The sequence below is a fragment of the Pyrenophora tritici-repentis genome, chromosome 5 (assembly GCF_003171515.1).
Source record: "Pyrenophora tritici-repentis strain M4 chromosome 5, whole genome shotgun sequence".
NCBI classification, from domain to species: Eukaryota; Fungi; Ascomycota; class Dothideomycetes; order Pleosporales; family Pleosporaceae; genus Pyrenophora; species Pyrenophora tritici-repentis.
The window spans coordinates 271465-288970 of NC_089394.1; the positions used below are offsets into that span (position 1 = coordinate 271465).

Below are 17506 nucleotides of genomic sequence, written 5' to 3' on the forward strand. Positions count from 1 at the left end.
AGGAGGCAGTTGGTTAATGGTTGGTGCAGTAATTGATTTTTCCAAATAACTCTTCGGCTTCGGATCTTCGGTTGAGCCTGATAGTCTTGAATCTTCTGAGATCTCGAGGGGATCGACCGAGATGCTTGCGGGGGTCAAGATTTCGCTCTCGCTTTGATTACAAACATTGTGAGGGTCATATGATGAGATAAGCCGTGAGGTACATGAGGCGCTGTCAACGTCATCGTGCGAAGGTTTGACATTGCCAGTCTTGGGGACGTGTGAAATTTCTTGTCCAGCCATGGAATCTCAACTACCCTGGGTTGAGAGATAATGGCGAGCGTTGTGAGAAGTCTGAGGCGGTGGTGATGTGTGGACAACGATATTGAGTTTGAAAAGAGCGAGCATGGAATTTAATTTCAAGAAGATCCTTCATGGTTGCGGTTAATATATGCAAAGTAAGCGGAACCGCGGGCTATATCAGTAACGCTTCTTAAGGACGAGGCTGTGTGCCTCGATATAGCCCCTTGTTGTGTTACTCTCCTGTCTTTGCGCATCATTGAAGGCTTCAAACGCTCGCCCCACGCTCGTTTACGACAATGAGCAAATGATACGTCGAACCCATGCTTCTTGTTAGTATTCTCCGGTTTCTGAGTGTAGTGGAGGGTATGAGAGTCGTGAATTGAGGGGCAATTATGAACAGGAAGCGACAGCCCTGCAGCTAGTCAGGCAGTAGCAAGACTAACCGAGATAGGCTCACGTCAGACTGCGCCCCCATCCTCATCCGAAGAGTGACATCATCTCAGCCCCGGTACCCCGTGGAGAATTATTTAATATACCGAATTCATTCGTCCGCAACTCAGTTCGCCCTGGTTCACATACTAACAATGTCACTAGTTGGGTCAGCGCCATCCAGGTGGAGTCAACGGGTGGGATGCATCCAGACTTCCTCTTTCCATGTACCCCTCAACTCCGCAAACATCGTACTACAAACCCTAAGCCGTCATAATATTCACGCGCCTGAACTACAGTCGTCTGCTAGCATCTTTTCTATAACCCACGATTTCACCTGAGCTTGCGATATCGATCATTCAGCGAAATTGTCTAGGTATGCGTTGCACGATGGGGTCTCTAGGTTGGCCTGCATGCACACTACCGAAGATTAATCTCGTCGAGAGAGGGGCTGCGCATACCGGATAGCCACCAGCCAGTACTACTGTTGGCTAGATATACCAGCATAGCCCCCAGTAAAACTCATGACAGAGCTTATACCTGGGTGTAAGCGAGAGCCCTTGTAGTATTCTAACATAGAAATCTCCCCTTGACTACAATGCGCACTTGCGTGCAAGGTACCCACTGCGCCATCATAGCACCTGCCATGACTTATTCGATACTCTAAGACTAAGTCGAAGTTTCACAAAGTGAAATGTCCCAACACTACAGACTTCACAGTCATCGACCACCATTATGAGTAAGCTGAAGTCGTCACTGCCAACTCCAGAGAAGAGCCAATGACAGGTGAAGCTCTAACTAACACAACACTTCCCAGCGCCATCGACGTCAGAGCAGGAGGAGCAGGAGGAGCAGGTCTCCGCGCTACCGTAGGCCTCACAGAACAAGCACTAAAAACAGCATGCATATCCAAGGTGGCACAAACGGCGCGCTCGGCAACATGTGCAAGGATAACTAGTGCTGGCACATGTACAACCAGCACCGTCAAAGCCTCCGATTGGCTCGACGACCAAAACGCCATACACTACATGACGCGCGAAGCCGTGCCTGCAGTTGACGAACTAGAAAACTACAGTATACCGTTCAGCCGAACCAGGCAAGCAACAATTTACCAACGAGCACTCAGCAGTCATGGGAGAGCAGGACAGGCATTTAGAACAGCGTGCGCGGCAGGACATGCAATATTACATACACTGTACGAGCAGAGTGTGAAAGAGAGTGTGCATTTCTTCATTGAGTGAGTGGTTCGCGCTGATGTCAGAGGGGAAGATGTGTGGGTATTACGGCGAGGGTGGGAGGTTTCATGGGGTGTTTGCTAGATCCCGGATATGTTGCTGGATATATATGTACTAGAGGTATGATGGGGTTGTGTGAGAGAAGGAAGTTGGTGTTAATGATGGTCAAGGATATGGTCGAGCGTACTTTAGTGCGACAAGTGGTTATATTAGTACTGGAGATGGTGATGCGATGGTCCCTCGCGCTGCATTGCCGCTCCGAGGTATGGAGTGGAAATGGTGTGGGTGGTGTTATGTCTTTGTTCATTATATCGTTATCTGTTGTTCGTGTCATGTCATATCATATCCTCTTTTTCTCTCCTCCTTTCCTCTCGTCCCCTTCTCCCTCCCCTCCCATCCACACCCCACACCCTAGAACAGCCAAAACCTCTTCACCCCCTTGACATCCCTACTCCTCTCCACCTCCACCTCCACAGTCCTCTCATCCAACTTGCCTATATTACCCGCTCCACCTTTCTTCCCCGGCGAGGCCGTCGAGCCCGTAGACCCAGCGCTACAAGGTCTAGACACAGACACTGGATAGCAAGACACCCTAGTATTACTCAAGCCATGCCTTGGTTCGGAGGGGGGTTAGGAGTTTTGTGCAGGGGTTTGTTGGTGCGTGTTTAGAAGTGAGGTTAGAAAGGGTTGAGATGGAGGTAGTGGAGTGGTTGCTTGATGTTGAGGGGTTGCGGTGGAGGGATGATGCTGATGTTGAGGTTGAGGCTGAAGATGACTTTGGGGAGTGGTGCTGTGATGCTGACGCTGACGCTGATGAAGATGAGCAGGAGGAAGTCGAACAACGACTAGAAGACGATGATTGAGTCGACATAGTGTGATGAGATCGGTTGTCCGTCGGTTGCTTGGACAATACGTGTTTGACTTACTGATTGCTTTTCAAGCCGTGATCTGAGAGCGGCCCAGACTGGTTGAGTAACTTGTTGTTTGCTTGCTCTCGCGGATAAGTTGCGGTGAACTTGGGAACATTTTGACACGCGTCGGTTTTGGTATTGCTGTATTTTGAGTGAATAGTGTTGAACTGGGAACTGGATGCATTAGCTCGACCTAGATGATTAGTGAATCGTGTCAAAACGTACAAGTGTGAAAACACCATGCGCATTGTGCTTGAAAAACGTCAAATTCGATTAATTACCACATCCCCGTACGCGTACAGTGTTTGAAAATGGTATCTGAAGGAAAGTTCGACACTAATCCCAAGGCTGTTGTGCCAATGCACAAACGCCCGTAGTTATGCATTCCATGCATCACTTTCGTAAACCGTATTATCATATACATTCATGTCGTCCATCCATGTCGTCCATCCATGCTTTCGACTATCCCAAACTCCGAATAAACTTCCCAAATCTTGCGACATCCGATCGTCATCTCCCGTCATCCCCGTCATCCCCGTCATCCCCGTCATCTCACCGCTGCATGTACATGCCAGTAGTCACCATGACGTTCCCATAACGCTCGTTGGCGCGCCAGAGATACTTGAGAAAGACGATTGCTTTCAAATAGACTCTCATGATGCGCCTTCTCCGAGCACGGTCGGCTTCGAGAATCCTGCGCAACGCCTTGGAGACTGCAAACGGCGAGGCGACTCTCCGGGAAGGCGATTGAATGATGGCAGGCCATGAAGTTGCGCGCGTGAGAGTAGGTGGGCTCATACTCGACGTCTCGGGTAGAAAGGCTTCGGGTGTTTCTGGAGCATCGTTGAGAGAGGCAGAGCCGAATTGCGCGTCCAGAGAATCGTATTCGAAGACTTCTGGAATGCTTCCCAGTGTTGGCGAAAACGTTGCAGAGCGCGGAGTGCCGGGATGGTGAGACATGTCGGTGGTTGAAGGAGTTGTCGGCTTTGTCGACTTTGGCGGTGACTGTTTGGCTCGTTTGGGCGGCGAGGGTCGACAAGGTTTCCTTTTGGGAGTACGGGGTGAGAGAGGAATGGAAGCAGGGGTCTGTGTGGACCACAACAGTAGTGGTAGCGAGAGGCGGGCGGAGAGGAAGCTGGTTTGCTTGCCCGGCCCACGAGGCAGCAGTGAATCGCATCTTGGGGACGAAAACACGAGCATGGTGAACAGGTGTGACTTGGGAGAGGGTTTGGGCGACGGGGCAGAGTCAGGTAGCAATTCAAGAAAACAAAAGAAAGCCGGTCGCGGCTGGCAGCCGTAATATGGCCTGGGCGGACGCAGGAATTAGTCGGGTATGTAAACAATCAGCCCCGCCCTCGCACGCGGATATACACTAGGGTCTGGGGCCCAGCGATCTGATCATACTGATGACGGTGCGTGTGTGGACCGACACGTTTGTTGCTGAGACAATGCGCTTGTCAAGCCGCGCTTTGTTGTCACACGAGCTGCTAACGAGCACACGCTTAGAGAGACGGTTGATCGAGTCTGGCACGAGGGCAGAAGAGTGCAAAATTCCCCCCTCTGGATTTGTGCGGTTCCAGACGGGCCATGACGTCGCCATGGGGAAAAGGTTTGGGATCGCGAGATCGAGAACTCGCAACGACCGGAGTAGCAGCCGCCAACGGTACTAGCGTCTTGTCCAATCACATGTCGGATCCTGCCCGTCTCTTCACACCACCTTTTTTGCCATCACCACATGGCTGGGAATGATACGCCGGCGTCGCGCAACCGCCCAAAGCAGCGCATTGCAGGCTGAAGTGCGGATAATATCAAGGCACGTCACCCCCGGCAGTGCGTTGTCCGGACGTTCCGCGGCACTCTGCCCATTCAGCGTCCTATCGCGACATGTACGAGTTGTATGGGTTTCACCTAGACACACAGGCACGAATCGGGTCTAAGGCAATTATCGTTCGCTGATGTGATGTTAGTGCTGATTGTTGCTGAGTGTGATGTAGGTACGCCCTTACGCGGCCACTGAACCGTTTGCCTGGAATGCGGAGCTATCCACGTGACATGGCCGATGGACTCTCACTACATCCTGCGTTTATACACTTTCAACTACCAGTCGTGCCTAGTCTTCTGTTACTACTCCGTTACCAGCAACACAACAACATGACGTACACTAGAAAGCAGGTCATCACATGCATCAGCGTGCTAGTAAGACATGACCCCACCACGCCTGTTTAACGTGCAAAGCCAACCGTGTCTAGTATCTCGTCATAGCGACGGCGCTCGCAGGGTACTCGCCCGCTTTCGGCAGCAATGCTAGCCTTGCGCTAATAAGACCAGATACGCTGCATCCCGCGCGAACGCCCGCTCTGTGCCCATCTCTGACATCCTGACCGGCTTCACCACGGCTCTACCTATTGTCTCCGGCCTGTTGCTAGAATGTGGCTATGACTTCACACGTCGTCAGGAGCGTGGCCAGCGCCTGAACCGGGGCGAGATTCAGCGCCCGCCGCTCGTCATCATCGCCAATACACTCATCTTCATCTACTCGACCGTCGTCGTCACCCTGGTCGGCACCCATGTCGCCCCGTCGTCTGGCCTAGACTGTGGCTTGCGGGAGCGCTGGCAGACGCTTTTTAGAACAAAGGACGCGCCTGCTATCCGCCAGATTCAAGATGCTTTCAACTGCTGTGGTCTCGCCAACTCACGAGACATGGCATGGCCGTTTCCTGACAAGACGCATGATCAGCACGCATGTGAAAATACATATAGCGGCAGGACCAGTGGATGCTTGGGAGCGTGGAAGGCCGAAGAGCAGCGGGTTGGAGGTCTCCTCATTGGCGTTGTGAGCATGGTGTTTGTGTGGCAGGTATGTGATGTAAGAACCCCGCCTTGGCTAAACCTAACACATTTGTAGATTTTGATAATCGTTGTGCCGACGCAGAAGGAGTCATGGCTCCATCGCATTGCCCCAGAACGGCTATCTCGCATGCTCGCCGATGAGAGACACGGCGATACCGAACCTCGCCGTGCCATCGGTTTCGTCCCTAGCCACAACCGATATTCCGACCGCTTCGAAGAGGAAGTTGAAGAGGAAGAGGAGGAGAGAAGTCCAGAGCGTGCGATTGAGGAGGGCAACCGTCGTCTCGATAGCGCTTTGCCTGGACATCTCGCACGCGACAACCAACCAAGCATCGAGAACGAGTGGGCTAGAGGCTAAGCGGGTGGGGGTGAAGGGCCGATACAAGTCCACACGATTCGTCGGGGAAGCGGCGGTGCCTGAATGATCCATACATAACAACGGGTACTCCCGTGGACGGTTATACATTTTCAACGTCGCAGGTCGCACCTGGGTGACATGAAATACTTGACAGCGTGGGTAAGTAGTGTCTGGCGCATACAGTCATCCCTATACACTAGTATGTCAACTATTTCATGTCACCCGCGTGGTCGCCCCCAACGGCTTTTTGATTTAGCATCGAGACAGGAAATGAGGGTTTACAAATCAGAACATATCGGAAATTACCGTGCAAGACAACTTTTACTTGCGATTTTAACACTCCAGTGCTGAATGAAAATCGACGTGTATGCACAAGACACAGACTGCTGTCTCGTGTCGATCCCACAGTGATAAACATGGCAGTCTCAGTACCCTGCACAAGACAACATTGTGTAAAAAGCCCGTCTAAGCGAAGTGTTCCTCGTTGATGTATACTCAAGTCACTCTTTCACAATGTATATACAGTTTACCCCTTGTGTCGTCGTCGTCGTCGTCGTTGTCTTAGCAGTTTATTTTAAAGCCTTGGCTTTGGATAAACGGGTTTTAACGAGTATGAAATTCTTGTGGTAAGTTGATAATTGTATGTAGACTTTTGTGTATGTTTGCGGTGAAGTCTTCTTCTTACTTCATTATGATTAACAACAGTTCTCACACATTAACAAATAACACACACCCACACATCATATATCTTACACATTAACTAACCCTACAATAAAACTAAACTATGCCTTCCACGCCCACCACCACTAACTTTAGCACCGCCGTATTCCACCCACCCTAACGCATCCCCACAAACACCTTCGAAACCTTCGTTCCAAGTGACAAACTAACGACCATGAAGAAGGGGGATGAGAAGAAGAGGAAGGGGTTGAAGAGTAAGGTTGTGGAGGGGATTTTGAAGGGTAAGGGTAGTAAGGGGGAGGGGGGAGGGCAAGTAAGTGGAGAGGGGTTTTTAAGGGGGGAAAGGGGAGGAGAGGGGGAGGGAGAGGAGGGAGAGGGGGAGAGAGGTTTATACTTTTGCATGTTGTGTTTAGTTAAGTTTTTCTTAAAATTCAAGGGTGTCAGTCGTAGTAGGGTTTTCTGGTGAAGAGTAAGTAGAGTGGGAGGGTGTAGTAGTTAGTATAACACAACTATGGATTCTTGTATATTATACTAAGTTGAATGCAACATGTTTGGGTGAAAGTAAAAAATATGAAAGTATGCTCAAGCCGACTTTAACTAGCAATATCCGGCTGAGTACCATATACCCAGAGTCCGTACACAAGTCTGTCACGGGATCATATGACATCAAAGTAACTTTTCTTAGATTTATTATTTGTGATGTTTGCACTTGTCATATTGTTTATAGTACTTTAACAAGAGCTCTACTAACATGGTTGGCAAGCGAGCGGCGCACCCAAAAACACACCAAAAAGCGGAGTTTTGGCAACTGAATATCTCAACAACCACCAAATAGATTTTTCTTAAAATCTTACTGTGAAGCTGCACACACATAAGCATGTAGATTACATAGTTATAGGACTACAGCTAACTTAGTTGTAGAGTTGTCAAGCAAAAACGAAAAATTTCCACTTTTTTAGCCCCCAAATTCTATATCTCTACATCTAGAGTAGCTAGGGCCCTATAATCATAGAATCTTATAGAGTTGTAATCCTAGAGTTCTAGTAAAACCTTTAAGAAAGATCTATTTGGTGGTTGTTGAGATATTCAGTTCCCAAAACTTCGCTTTTTGGTGTGTTTTTGGGTGCGCCGCTCGCTTGCCAACCATGTTAAGCTCTTTTACACTTTTACCTTACCTCTTTTATAGTAGTGATGTCATGTTTCTGAATTCTGTGCGTAAAGTTCTCTGGCGGAGAAAAATTATGCACCCATCAGTATATAGACTTGATGTTCTGCGAGTGGAATGTATGATCGGGGTATTTGGCTGCCCGGCCGCCCTCATCCTTATTCTGTACCGCACCACGTGAATGTGCGACTTGAACGAATAGAGGACACGTGAGTTTTACTTGGCGCGGTGACAGTGCCCTATTCTAGTTAGATACACGGAGACTAGTCGTGCCATCCTTGACCTCCAGCTAAAAGCGTACTTATCGGCACCCTGGGAGTCCGATAGTAGGATTCTAGGCAGCTCAGCCTCCTCGATACAATTTTGCATAAGTAATGGATGAGCCAGGCATAAGATTTTACATCAGCTACCAAGCTTTCTATTGTTTCTTTTGTTGTCGAGATCGATTAGCTATATATCCAACCGCTTTTCCGGGCATGCATCATCCTGCCTTGTCTCTTCATAACGTTTTGCGCGCTCCTCGTCACTGCCCGCGCTACCCCAATGCATACTAGCCCACGCGTCCTTGGACAAGATTCCCCCACGGACGCCAAGACAGCAAAACCACCCATATCCACCGAAGCTGTCATCAGCCTCGTAGGTGTCATGGTAGCCTTTTTAGGCATAGCGCTCCCACTAGTGTGGATGAAATGGAGGAGACGGTTTGGCGGGGCACGCCGTACCCCATCCACTGAAAACGGTGCGGCTCTACAACCACTCCTTGACTTTCACGTGGAATCTGACAAGGAGAGATACAGTGCACTCCGAAACCACTTCTCAATACGCTATGGACGACCTGACGCCTTTACAACATGGAACGACACAGGATTGGTCACCCGTTCATGATTCTCCGCGACGAACAATAGGGCATGGGGGTTTTTATCGTTATGAGCGCGTGGTTGTACACGGTTGGCAGTTTGAGGATGGGAGGAGGTGATTGGGATGGAGGCTGAAGGATTTGCTTTGTGTACGGCGCGGTGGGGATCTTCAACACATAGACATGGACTTGTTGCATTAGTACGCTGATTGTATCTTACGGTTACAATATTACTATGGATTTTACCAAGTGAGGGGAGTATAGACTTCAGAAACAGTGCAAGGCTTATGCGTGGAAGATTCGAAAGGTTTACGTTGGGAGAGAAACATCATCTCGATACGTTTCGGTGAGGCTTTCCTAATCCTCGGTATTGAAACTGTCACATTGACTTCAGCCCCAACTGATCTAGCGTCAAAACATACGTCTCGATAGGGCTCTCCTAATCCTCCCTATTGCAACTGCCACACCTAGTCCAGCCCTAACCGATCTTAGACTCACCTGAGTGTCATAAAATACCTGACAGTGTGAGCACCCAATAGACGTGTCTGGCGACAACAGTGGTATTTTTACACTGGTATGTCAAGTATTTCATGACACCTAGGTGGAGTCGAAGCATGCATGCTATTCGCTCTCTACCGAAGTCGGTCCTCTTAAATCCTTGTTCACAGCCTAAAGCGGGGTAATCATACAATACATACTGACGAAGGCTTTTATGGCTTCGTAGTCGCGTGTTAGAGAGGGATAATCATCTGCGGCCTGTGGATCTTGCTGTGTGATTTGGAGTACACAGGGATCTTGGCGGTACCGGTAAGACGAAAGTGAGCTTAGTGCCCGCTGAAGCGGGATGATTGGTTGATCATGCATATCGGGTTGTATCGGCCGGATCGGCCATATGTACAGGAGGTTGTGGAGGCATGTGATTGGGCATGACATTATCGGATTGGGAAAGTACAGCTGTTGATCCTTTCGCTCTACCCTACACTGCGCCCCTAGTGAAGCGCATTCGGGGCATCGGCAGCAAATATTGTAGAGCCCTCACATTATAAGTTCTACCTCTATGCGCGCACTTCTCCAATAGATCAGTGAATATTTCACACAACAAGCACCAAACTATTGACTCGCCAACTACCTACGACTATCGCTAGCCATGAACTTTCGTTTATTTCTCTCGCTTCTTCTTTCATGCACACATCCGACACTCGGCCTACCTAAACCCGATCCAACATCCAACGACACAAACACCAAGGCCTGGTCGAAAGAAGCCATTCTGACTCTGATTGGGGTCCTTACAGCGTTGATATGCTTCATCGTTGGTCTAGCTTGGCCTCGGATACGCAACTTAATCCGCGATACTATGGTTTCTATGGCCAGATTACTCGGTTAGTGTGCCGTACTTGGAATCATGATCCTAGCTTACCATCTACCAGACTTTCGGTCCAACAACAATCGGACGCGCTTGCGGAACTTCGAGGACGAGCTGCGGCGATACCACGAGTGGCTTGAGTTTAATGCATGGCGGGAAACGAGGTCTGCGAGCACTTAGGCGTGTGTGAGTAATGCGCAATCGAAATCTGTGGTAAAAACCTGAAAATAGGCTGGTGCCTGACGAAGAATCGGGGGAGTAGATGATAGGGTTTTTTTCTATACACATGTAACTTTATACTGGATTTACTACGGATTTCTGCTGCATCGCAGGTATTCTCAATGTGGTACATCAGATTCGGGCCCAACCAAACCTATGATGTCCATTTACTGTTCAGCCTGATACAGCAGTCAACAGCTAAGCACTCGCAAGATCTCCGGAGTACCGAGGCAGAGACAGGGGTGTCTGTAACTGCTAATAGAGGCTAGCGTCGTCAAATGAGGTCATGGGCCTCATGGCCGCTACCTAGGTGAGATCAAAGGGACAAGGTACGGAGAGGTGGGCTGTGGCTGAGTCCAATACGCAGCATGACAGCAGCAAGATTGCTGACCATTACCACAGCGTAGCCCGAAGCGAATCTGTGCCTGCTCTAAAGAAATTATGATGTTCGCGCCTCGCTACGAAGCTTATCCTCACATGTCCTCTACACCAGCGCCCCGCATTTTGGGGTTGAATGTTCAGGTCCCTGTTTGACCGTTTCGCAATATTTCGCATCTCTTACAAAACTGGGTCACAGCAACGTACGACAGGCAAAGGGCCATGTGTTTGAGCAAGAGTTGGTTGTATATACTGTATGACTAGACGATCAACACTAACTATCTCTACCAGCATTCGGGCACAAATCAAAGGCTGCGTGAACGTATATCGTATGTTCTCAAAATTACATTAACTCTTCAGTTTAGTGCCATCCCTGTACTGCGGAGGATTACCAGGTTTCGTCTGCAGTACGCCTGCATGGCGCTGCCAAGTGTTAAGTCCCACAATTTGCGTCGCTATGGCTGGTTATCCAGAGATGCTGCATACGTACCAAGCCGACAGATGCCAAGTGCATCGCCATCCCTACGGCATATATTTCACTTTGTTGATCCCTATGCAGTTTTTCATACAATTCGAAGCCCGTTCTCTTTTTTCTCGCCAAATTCCACCCTCCACCTCTCCATCCTTATCTATTTTATTCATTAGGGCCACCCTTATCAAGATGTCTAACAAGATAAACGCCCAATGGTCTACCGAAGCCATTCTCGCATTTATCGGCATTGTTATTACAATCATCACCGCCATAATCACGTTGAACTCTTCTCCAAACGCACGCAACTGGACCTTTTACCCTTTCCGATGTAAGCCAGTCTCCGTCTTCCTATCTTCACACGTGACCAACATCATCGCGTCTAGCCTGCATGCAATACATAAGACGCAGAAGAATCCACCGCAATGAACAACTAAGACGGCAACTTCAAGAGCGCTATGATGATTACCGGCGGTTCACGGAGTTTCTAGAGATGTTTGGAGGGGTGGAGATGGCAACGTCTTTAAATGGACTACAACTTCTTCCATTGGAACGGCAAGGAGACGTTGAAATGATACCCATCCCCGGTGTATCCAACTGAAGAAACCATCGATCACCCCGTACTCCATGGAACAGTCAACCCGGAGCACCTAAAACTACCGCATCCAAAAGACATCCAAAGACTACACCGACGCAGCCACTTCGTGATCGAAGAGAAACCCTTGCTAACGATTACATACTTCTACGACACGACACGACACGACACGGCAGCTCCACCGAGCTTTCCGAATACTTGCTTTGAGAAGAACACGAGTTGCATTATTCTAGCATTTGGAGTCTCGCAGGACATAAACATCAGCCACATTGGCGTCGTACTAACTTTATTTCTTTGGCAATGTATTACAATGTATCTTTTAATGTTTTTGTCTGCGACCAAGCTATCTACCACCTACCATGTAGAGCCACAACCGCAACCACAGATCCGCTCTTTACTCTAAACCTTAACCAGGTTGTATCTTCACCAGCCATACTCCATCGCACCTTACCAAACCAAAACAAACTACCAACTCTCTACCACCTCACTACAGTCTAATCTTCCATACGCCATACGCCACGCTTCCTCCCCCCTGTTACGCTCTCTCTCCCTTGCCACGCTCTCTCTCCCTTGCCACGCTCTCTCTCCCTTGCCACGCTCTCTCTCCCTTGCCACGCTCTCTCCCCCCTGCCGCAGTCTACTCCACCACAAGGCACACTCTCTTTTCCCTCCTTCCCCTCCCACATCGACCACATCGACCACTTCCACCACAAAAACATAAATACAATCACAATCACAAAATAAACTAACTAGCCTCCTACACTTCTTCAAGCAAATCAAATCACATCAAATCACCATCCATCGGATCACCGCTTATCAACCCACATCACAAACAGTCACAAAGCCAAAAACACTCAACACTCAAAACATAAAATAAACATACTCATCATCACATTTCCCTAAAAACCCAAAAGCCTAAAAACGGAAACCGAAAACCAGGATAGTCCGATAATTAGGGAGTGGTAAAAGTGGATAGAAGAAGATGTGGGAAAGGTGAGAAAGGGAAAGGTGAAGGGGGAAGGATAACTACGTCTACCATCTACCATCTACCATCTCATACCCCTTGCTCTTCTCTGCTCCTCCTGTGTTGTATTTTTCTGTTTGTATCCGTGTTCGCTGTAGCTTTATCCGGCTTTGATGTCTGTCTGATAGTACCATGTACGCCGCTATCCTTCCAGCATCGACGTCCGCCGATCGCCAACAACAATCTCGCCACCTACCACCTAATCATCCCAGCACAACTTGAGCGCTACAACCTCGTCAGTAAAAATAATCAACCCATCACCATCCAAGGATAAACTTACCACAAGGAAACGGAAAATACATATCCCAATTCTCCGTCAAATAAGCATGATACACATACTCCTCCTCCGCAACCTTCTCCATCCTCTTCTCAACCTTGTGTATCTTGCCCTGTGGGCCCTTGGCCGGTCTCAAATTCTTGAGCTTGGCCACTTCTTTCAACATCGTCGTCAACGCCACCCTCGTCATCGGCAGCCCCAGACACTGATGCGGACCGTACCCGAGGTGGATATACGAGTCGAGCGGACGCGTGATGTCGACTTCGTCAGGGTTAGGGAAAACAGCCGGGTCGTGCGATGCAGAGCGAAGTTTGACGAAGACAGTTGAGCCGGGGGATAACGTGGTAGTCGTTCCGTCGGCGGTGGTGAGAGGTGTAGGGTGGGCAACAGCGCGGATAACGCCAGTTTCACCGTTTAACCGCCCGGCTTCCATGGTGTAATGCATGAGAGTCTCAAACGCTTCTTCGCCGTCTTGCGCGGCGAGAGCCTGGATCGCCGGCCAGTGTTTCTGGCCCGCGCCTAGGATGTAGTATTCTAGCGTTTGAGCGAAGAGCTGGCCTTGGTTCGATACCATGCCGCCCGCCGTACCTAGGATATGGCCCCAGACCAGCTGTTTAGGCTCCATACCCGTTTCCAACAAACGTTTGATCATGTGGACGCCGTAGGATTTCAGCACGGATTCATGGGGCCAGATGGTTTGGATGATGGAGGATAGGATGCCGCTTTTTGCGATGGCGGCCACGTTCTTCTCCACGATGGTGCCGAGGATTTGGGTTGCTTTGCGTGCTTTGACGTGCAAGGGGAAGGAGGAGGCGGGGTCGGCGTCGAAGAAGATGAGGGCAAAGACCGAGGACATGATGAGGTAGAGTTCGGCTTCGGTGAAGATGCCGTAGGGGCGGTCGTCGGTTTTTAAGGGCAGCATGAAGAGTTCAGAGCAAAAGTGCACGTGGGCGAGGTTGCCGACGTCGCGGATGATGTCGACTTGGTTGAAGTCTGCGATTTTGGCGGCTTTCTCTTGGAGGAGCTGTTGCATCTTTAGTGTGTAGTAGGTGCGGACTTCCTTATCCCAGTCGGAGATGTAGAGCGCTTTGCTCATCATTTGGCGCGAGGCCGTGTTCTTGGGTCCGTCGCCCGCGAGCATGAAGTCGGCGGCTGTGGGTCCCATTATGTACTCCATTGCCCTGCCCCAGACTACCTTGAAGTTGGTCTGGTCTTTCATGATCTGAGTGGCCAGCTTGTACTCTTTGACAATGTGTGGGTGTGGCGTTGCTACCGGCTTGGAGAAGTCGTATAGGTGGTCTTTCTTCAGGTCGGTGAGAGCGATTTGCATGGCCGACGGGACGGTGAGCGGGTAGTGTGCGTAGACGCTGTTGTACTTGAAGTGTTGTGGGAAAGCACGTAGGAAGAGCTTGTAGAATACACAGCCGTTGTCGATGCCGATGTCGCTGTCTGCGAGATTGTAGCCCCAGTTTGTCAAGGTGCGGGGGTTGTAGTCTTGCGTGTAGAATCGGTCGCCGCGTACCAAGGCCACGGCGTCGGATAGCACAGCTCGGGAAATGGTGTAGTTGGTGCAGAGTCCAGAACCGGGTGCCATGGGCTTCTTGGCATCCTCCACAACCATGCCTGGGTAGATTTCAACCTTGTCCGGGGTATCGTAGAGGTGCTTGAGTTGCTCTTGGACATACTTGTCAGACGTAATGTCTTCGAATGTCTTGTGTGGCTCGAGCTTGAAGTGCTTGCGGAACTCGTTGAGAGATCCCAAGTTCCAGCTACGTGCTTGCTCAATACCAAGAACCTCAATGGCGCGGAACACAGAAGGTACTCGATTTGGTCCGAACGAGTTGGCGCAGTCTTCGATGCTAGAAGTCAAGATGTCTACAAGACCTTGATCGGGAAATGTGCCGTCTTCATTTCGCTTCAGACCAGCGAATTCACGCTTTGACGGATCACGGTCGGTCTTCTTGTAGACCTCGTTGAGGCGGCCAAGGAACTCGTGTTTGCCGATGGACTTCGGGTCGCAGTCCTCGCCAAAGATACCCTCCCACATTTCCTGTGTCCATTTCTCGTCGCGGTCGGACACAGTCGAGTGCCATCGGTATACAAGATTGAACTCTGCAGAGACTTGGTTACCGATACCCATCGGCAAACCCTCCACCTCGGATCGGGGATTGAGCTGCCAGTTGCTGTCGGTCCTGTTGAGGTCGAGGATTGTGCGGACGTAATCGATCAAGATAGTATTGACATACAGACCGCATGTGATCAGTCGGCCAGTCTGGAACAAGTCGTTGTCGTACTTCTTCCACGCCGCATCGTACTTTTCTTGTGTCTTCTTGTCGACCTCAACATCACCAGTCGACTTTGGTACCTCAGCAGAGGGCTTTGTGAAGCGTCCCTGCTCGTTGATTTCGGCCAGGTTCTCCACGGTGTAGTTGTGGAAACGACCAAACATGATCAACAGAGCACCGACACCAGGAGGGAAGAAGAGTAGTCTCGATTCCGAGAAGCAATCTGGCTTGATCTTTCCGTCCTTTCCAGTCCTCATCATATCCTGTTCGGCTTGGTTGCTACCATACAAGGGCGAGAGGTCGAGATATGAGGAGGTCATGGAGATGGAGTAGTCTTCGTGACTGGTTCGGAAACAGTCGTGGATAATGATGGACGCGAGGTAGAAGAGCATACTTGAGATACGGTTGGGGTGAAGCTCGGCATGCTTCCTCGTCATGATGCTGTCGAATATGACGCCTGGATCCGGTCGAGCAGGTGTCTGCATCGTGATAGGTTTCACTGTTCGAGCGTACGGTGTCCCTGCCGCACCAACCTGAGGGTTTACGAGGCTGTTGTTTGAGCCATCTGCTGACCGGTACTGGTACTTGGTACCGAGATATGACTGAGGTGGGTGCTGCAGGTCATTCCACAGCTGTGATAGGAAATTTGCGGTAACGGCGTCCCTCGTCTTGGACCCATCCGGCAACGCGGCAGCAGTTCTGATCAGACCTTCCATGAGATAAGTCTTGTCATCGGTGTAGCTACCAAGCATCTTCTCCTTTTGGATCTCAAGCAATGACCCAATGTTCTCGATGCCGAGGTGAGACATGTCTCGGAGACCGCCTTCGATCTTCTTGTAAAGGCTAGCCTTTTCCTCTGGTGGAATCTTGGAACCATCACCCGTTTGGTCGGGGACTGGAGCTGTGACGGCGCCGATCAAGCCAGCAGCAGCGCGAAACGGGGCGCCAATAGCGCTCCGCAGGGTGCTGATCTCGGATGCATCAGCTGCCTTTGGTGGCTCGATTCCTGTACGGGTGTCGACATGGGAGTCCCATGCAGCCTTTGCCTCTTCAGTTGCAGACATGATTGTAGAATTACTGTATCTTGGTGTTAGCAAAACTGTGAATCGTATGATACACTGTTCCTACACCGGAGATGGTGGATTTATTGGTGGAATTTGGGATAGAGGTTTGTTGCTTGATGGTCGTCGGATGCCTAGCGACCTATACCAGGGAGGAGATTGAGGAAGATCGGGCATTGAGGAAGAAATAAAGCAGAGAATAATGTTGTTGACTTACGTGTTGCCCAAGATGTCTCCCGAGGAAACTTCCTTTACCACCGGTACAAGGCGGGATGTGTGTAACTTCTATATATAATCCCTTAGCAGGTGGGATGAGATATTCCAAGCAAGATGGTCTGAGAAGTAGCAAGAGCAAAGGTGAGGAGGAGGAGGAGCAACGTCCAGACGGGTGATATAAGTAGCAGTAGCGAAAAAGCAACGAGGGGTATCTGCACTACTCTAGAGGGGGAAAAGATCACGTATACGATAGGCAGCTCAAGAGAACAATCCGTTCCACCGCTGTTCAATCAGGCTCCTCTTATACCACCCTCTTTGTGGGTGGATCTCCATGGTTGCGTCCCTCTAGTTCCCTCCAAGCGGCCAAACCATTCATCAGCTTCCTCCAAGGCTGAGCTGAAGCGCCACATTCGTGGGCCGATAGGGAAAACGGCCAATGGGCAGCCATGGCGCGGGTAGTTGGCATACGAGCCATGTGAACTAGGACCAATACGACATATGTCTGACCGCCAATGTCGATGCAGAACAGTATGCGATGCTGCGTCGCTGCTCCAAACACGCACATAAGCCGGACTGCAAACGTCGGTCTGCCCATAGGCAGCCGCAGGCAACAACAGACTGAAAGCTTCAGCCTCGCATCCATTAGTCCGGCAATGATATCTACTGTTAAAGCAGGAATAAGAGGTCCCGCGCTCATGCAGGGTTCCCGATCTGTGTGGTCGGCACTCCCGGAGGTGACTAGTGGAGGGGACCGCCCGCGGGCACATGAAGCCAGCCTCCAACGGCAAAAGCAAAGCTTCGTGCTATGAGATAGGCGCCCCATGATGAGGGGCCATTAACCACAAGCACTGG

At 50.2% G+C, this 17506-nt stretch overlaps 3 protein-coding genes across 3 annotated transcripts; 1 reads left to right on the forward strand and 2 right to left on the reverse strand.

The window, feature by feature from the left end:
• Positions 1-3409: 3409 nt before the first annotated feature.
• Positions 3410-3817, reverse strand: PtrM4_100700 (uncharacterized protein; the record flags this gene model as incomplete). The annotated part of the gene is made up of 1 exon (XM_001936503.2): positions 3410-3817. One exon carries the CDS (start codon positions 3815-3817, stop codon positions 3410-3412), a length of 408 nt encoding a protein of 135 aa, XP_001936538.2.
• A 1191-nt stretch (positions 3818-5008) lies between these two features.
• PtrM4_100710 (uncharacterized protein) lies at positions 5009-6065 on the forward strand (the record flags this gene model as incomplete). Its single annotated transcript, XM_066107411.1, has 4 exons — positions 5009-5013; positions 5186-5714; positions 5763-5883; positions 5962-6065. 4 exons carry the CDS (start codon positions 5009-5011, stop codon positions 6063-6065), a joined length of 759 nt encoding a protein of 252 aa, XP_065961860.1.
• Positions 6066-13014: 6949 nt separating this feature from the next.
• Positions 13015-16441, reverse strand: PtrM4_100720 (An-peroxidase multi-domain protein; the record flags this gene model as incomplete). The annotated part of the gene is made up of 2 exons (XM_001936500.2): positions 13015-13040; positions 13096-16441. The coding sequence occupies 2 exons, from the start codon at positions 16439-16441 to the stop codon at positions 13015-13017; spliced, it is 3372 nt and encodes a 1123-aa protein (XP_001936535.2).
• Between the last annotated feature and the right edge of the window lie 1065 nt (positions 16442-17506).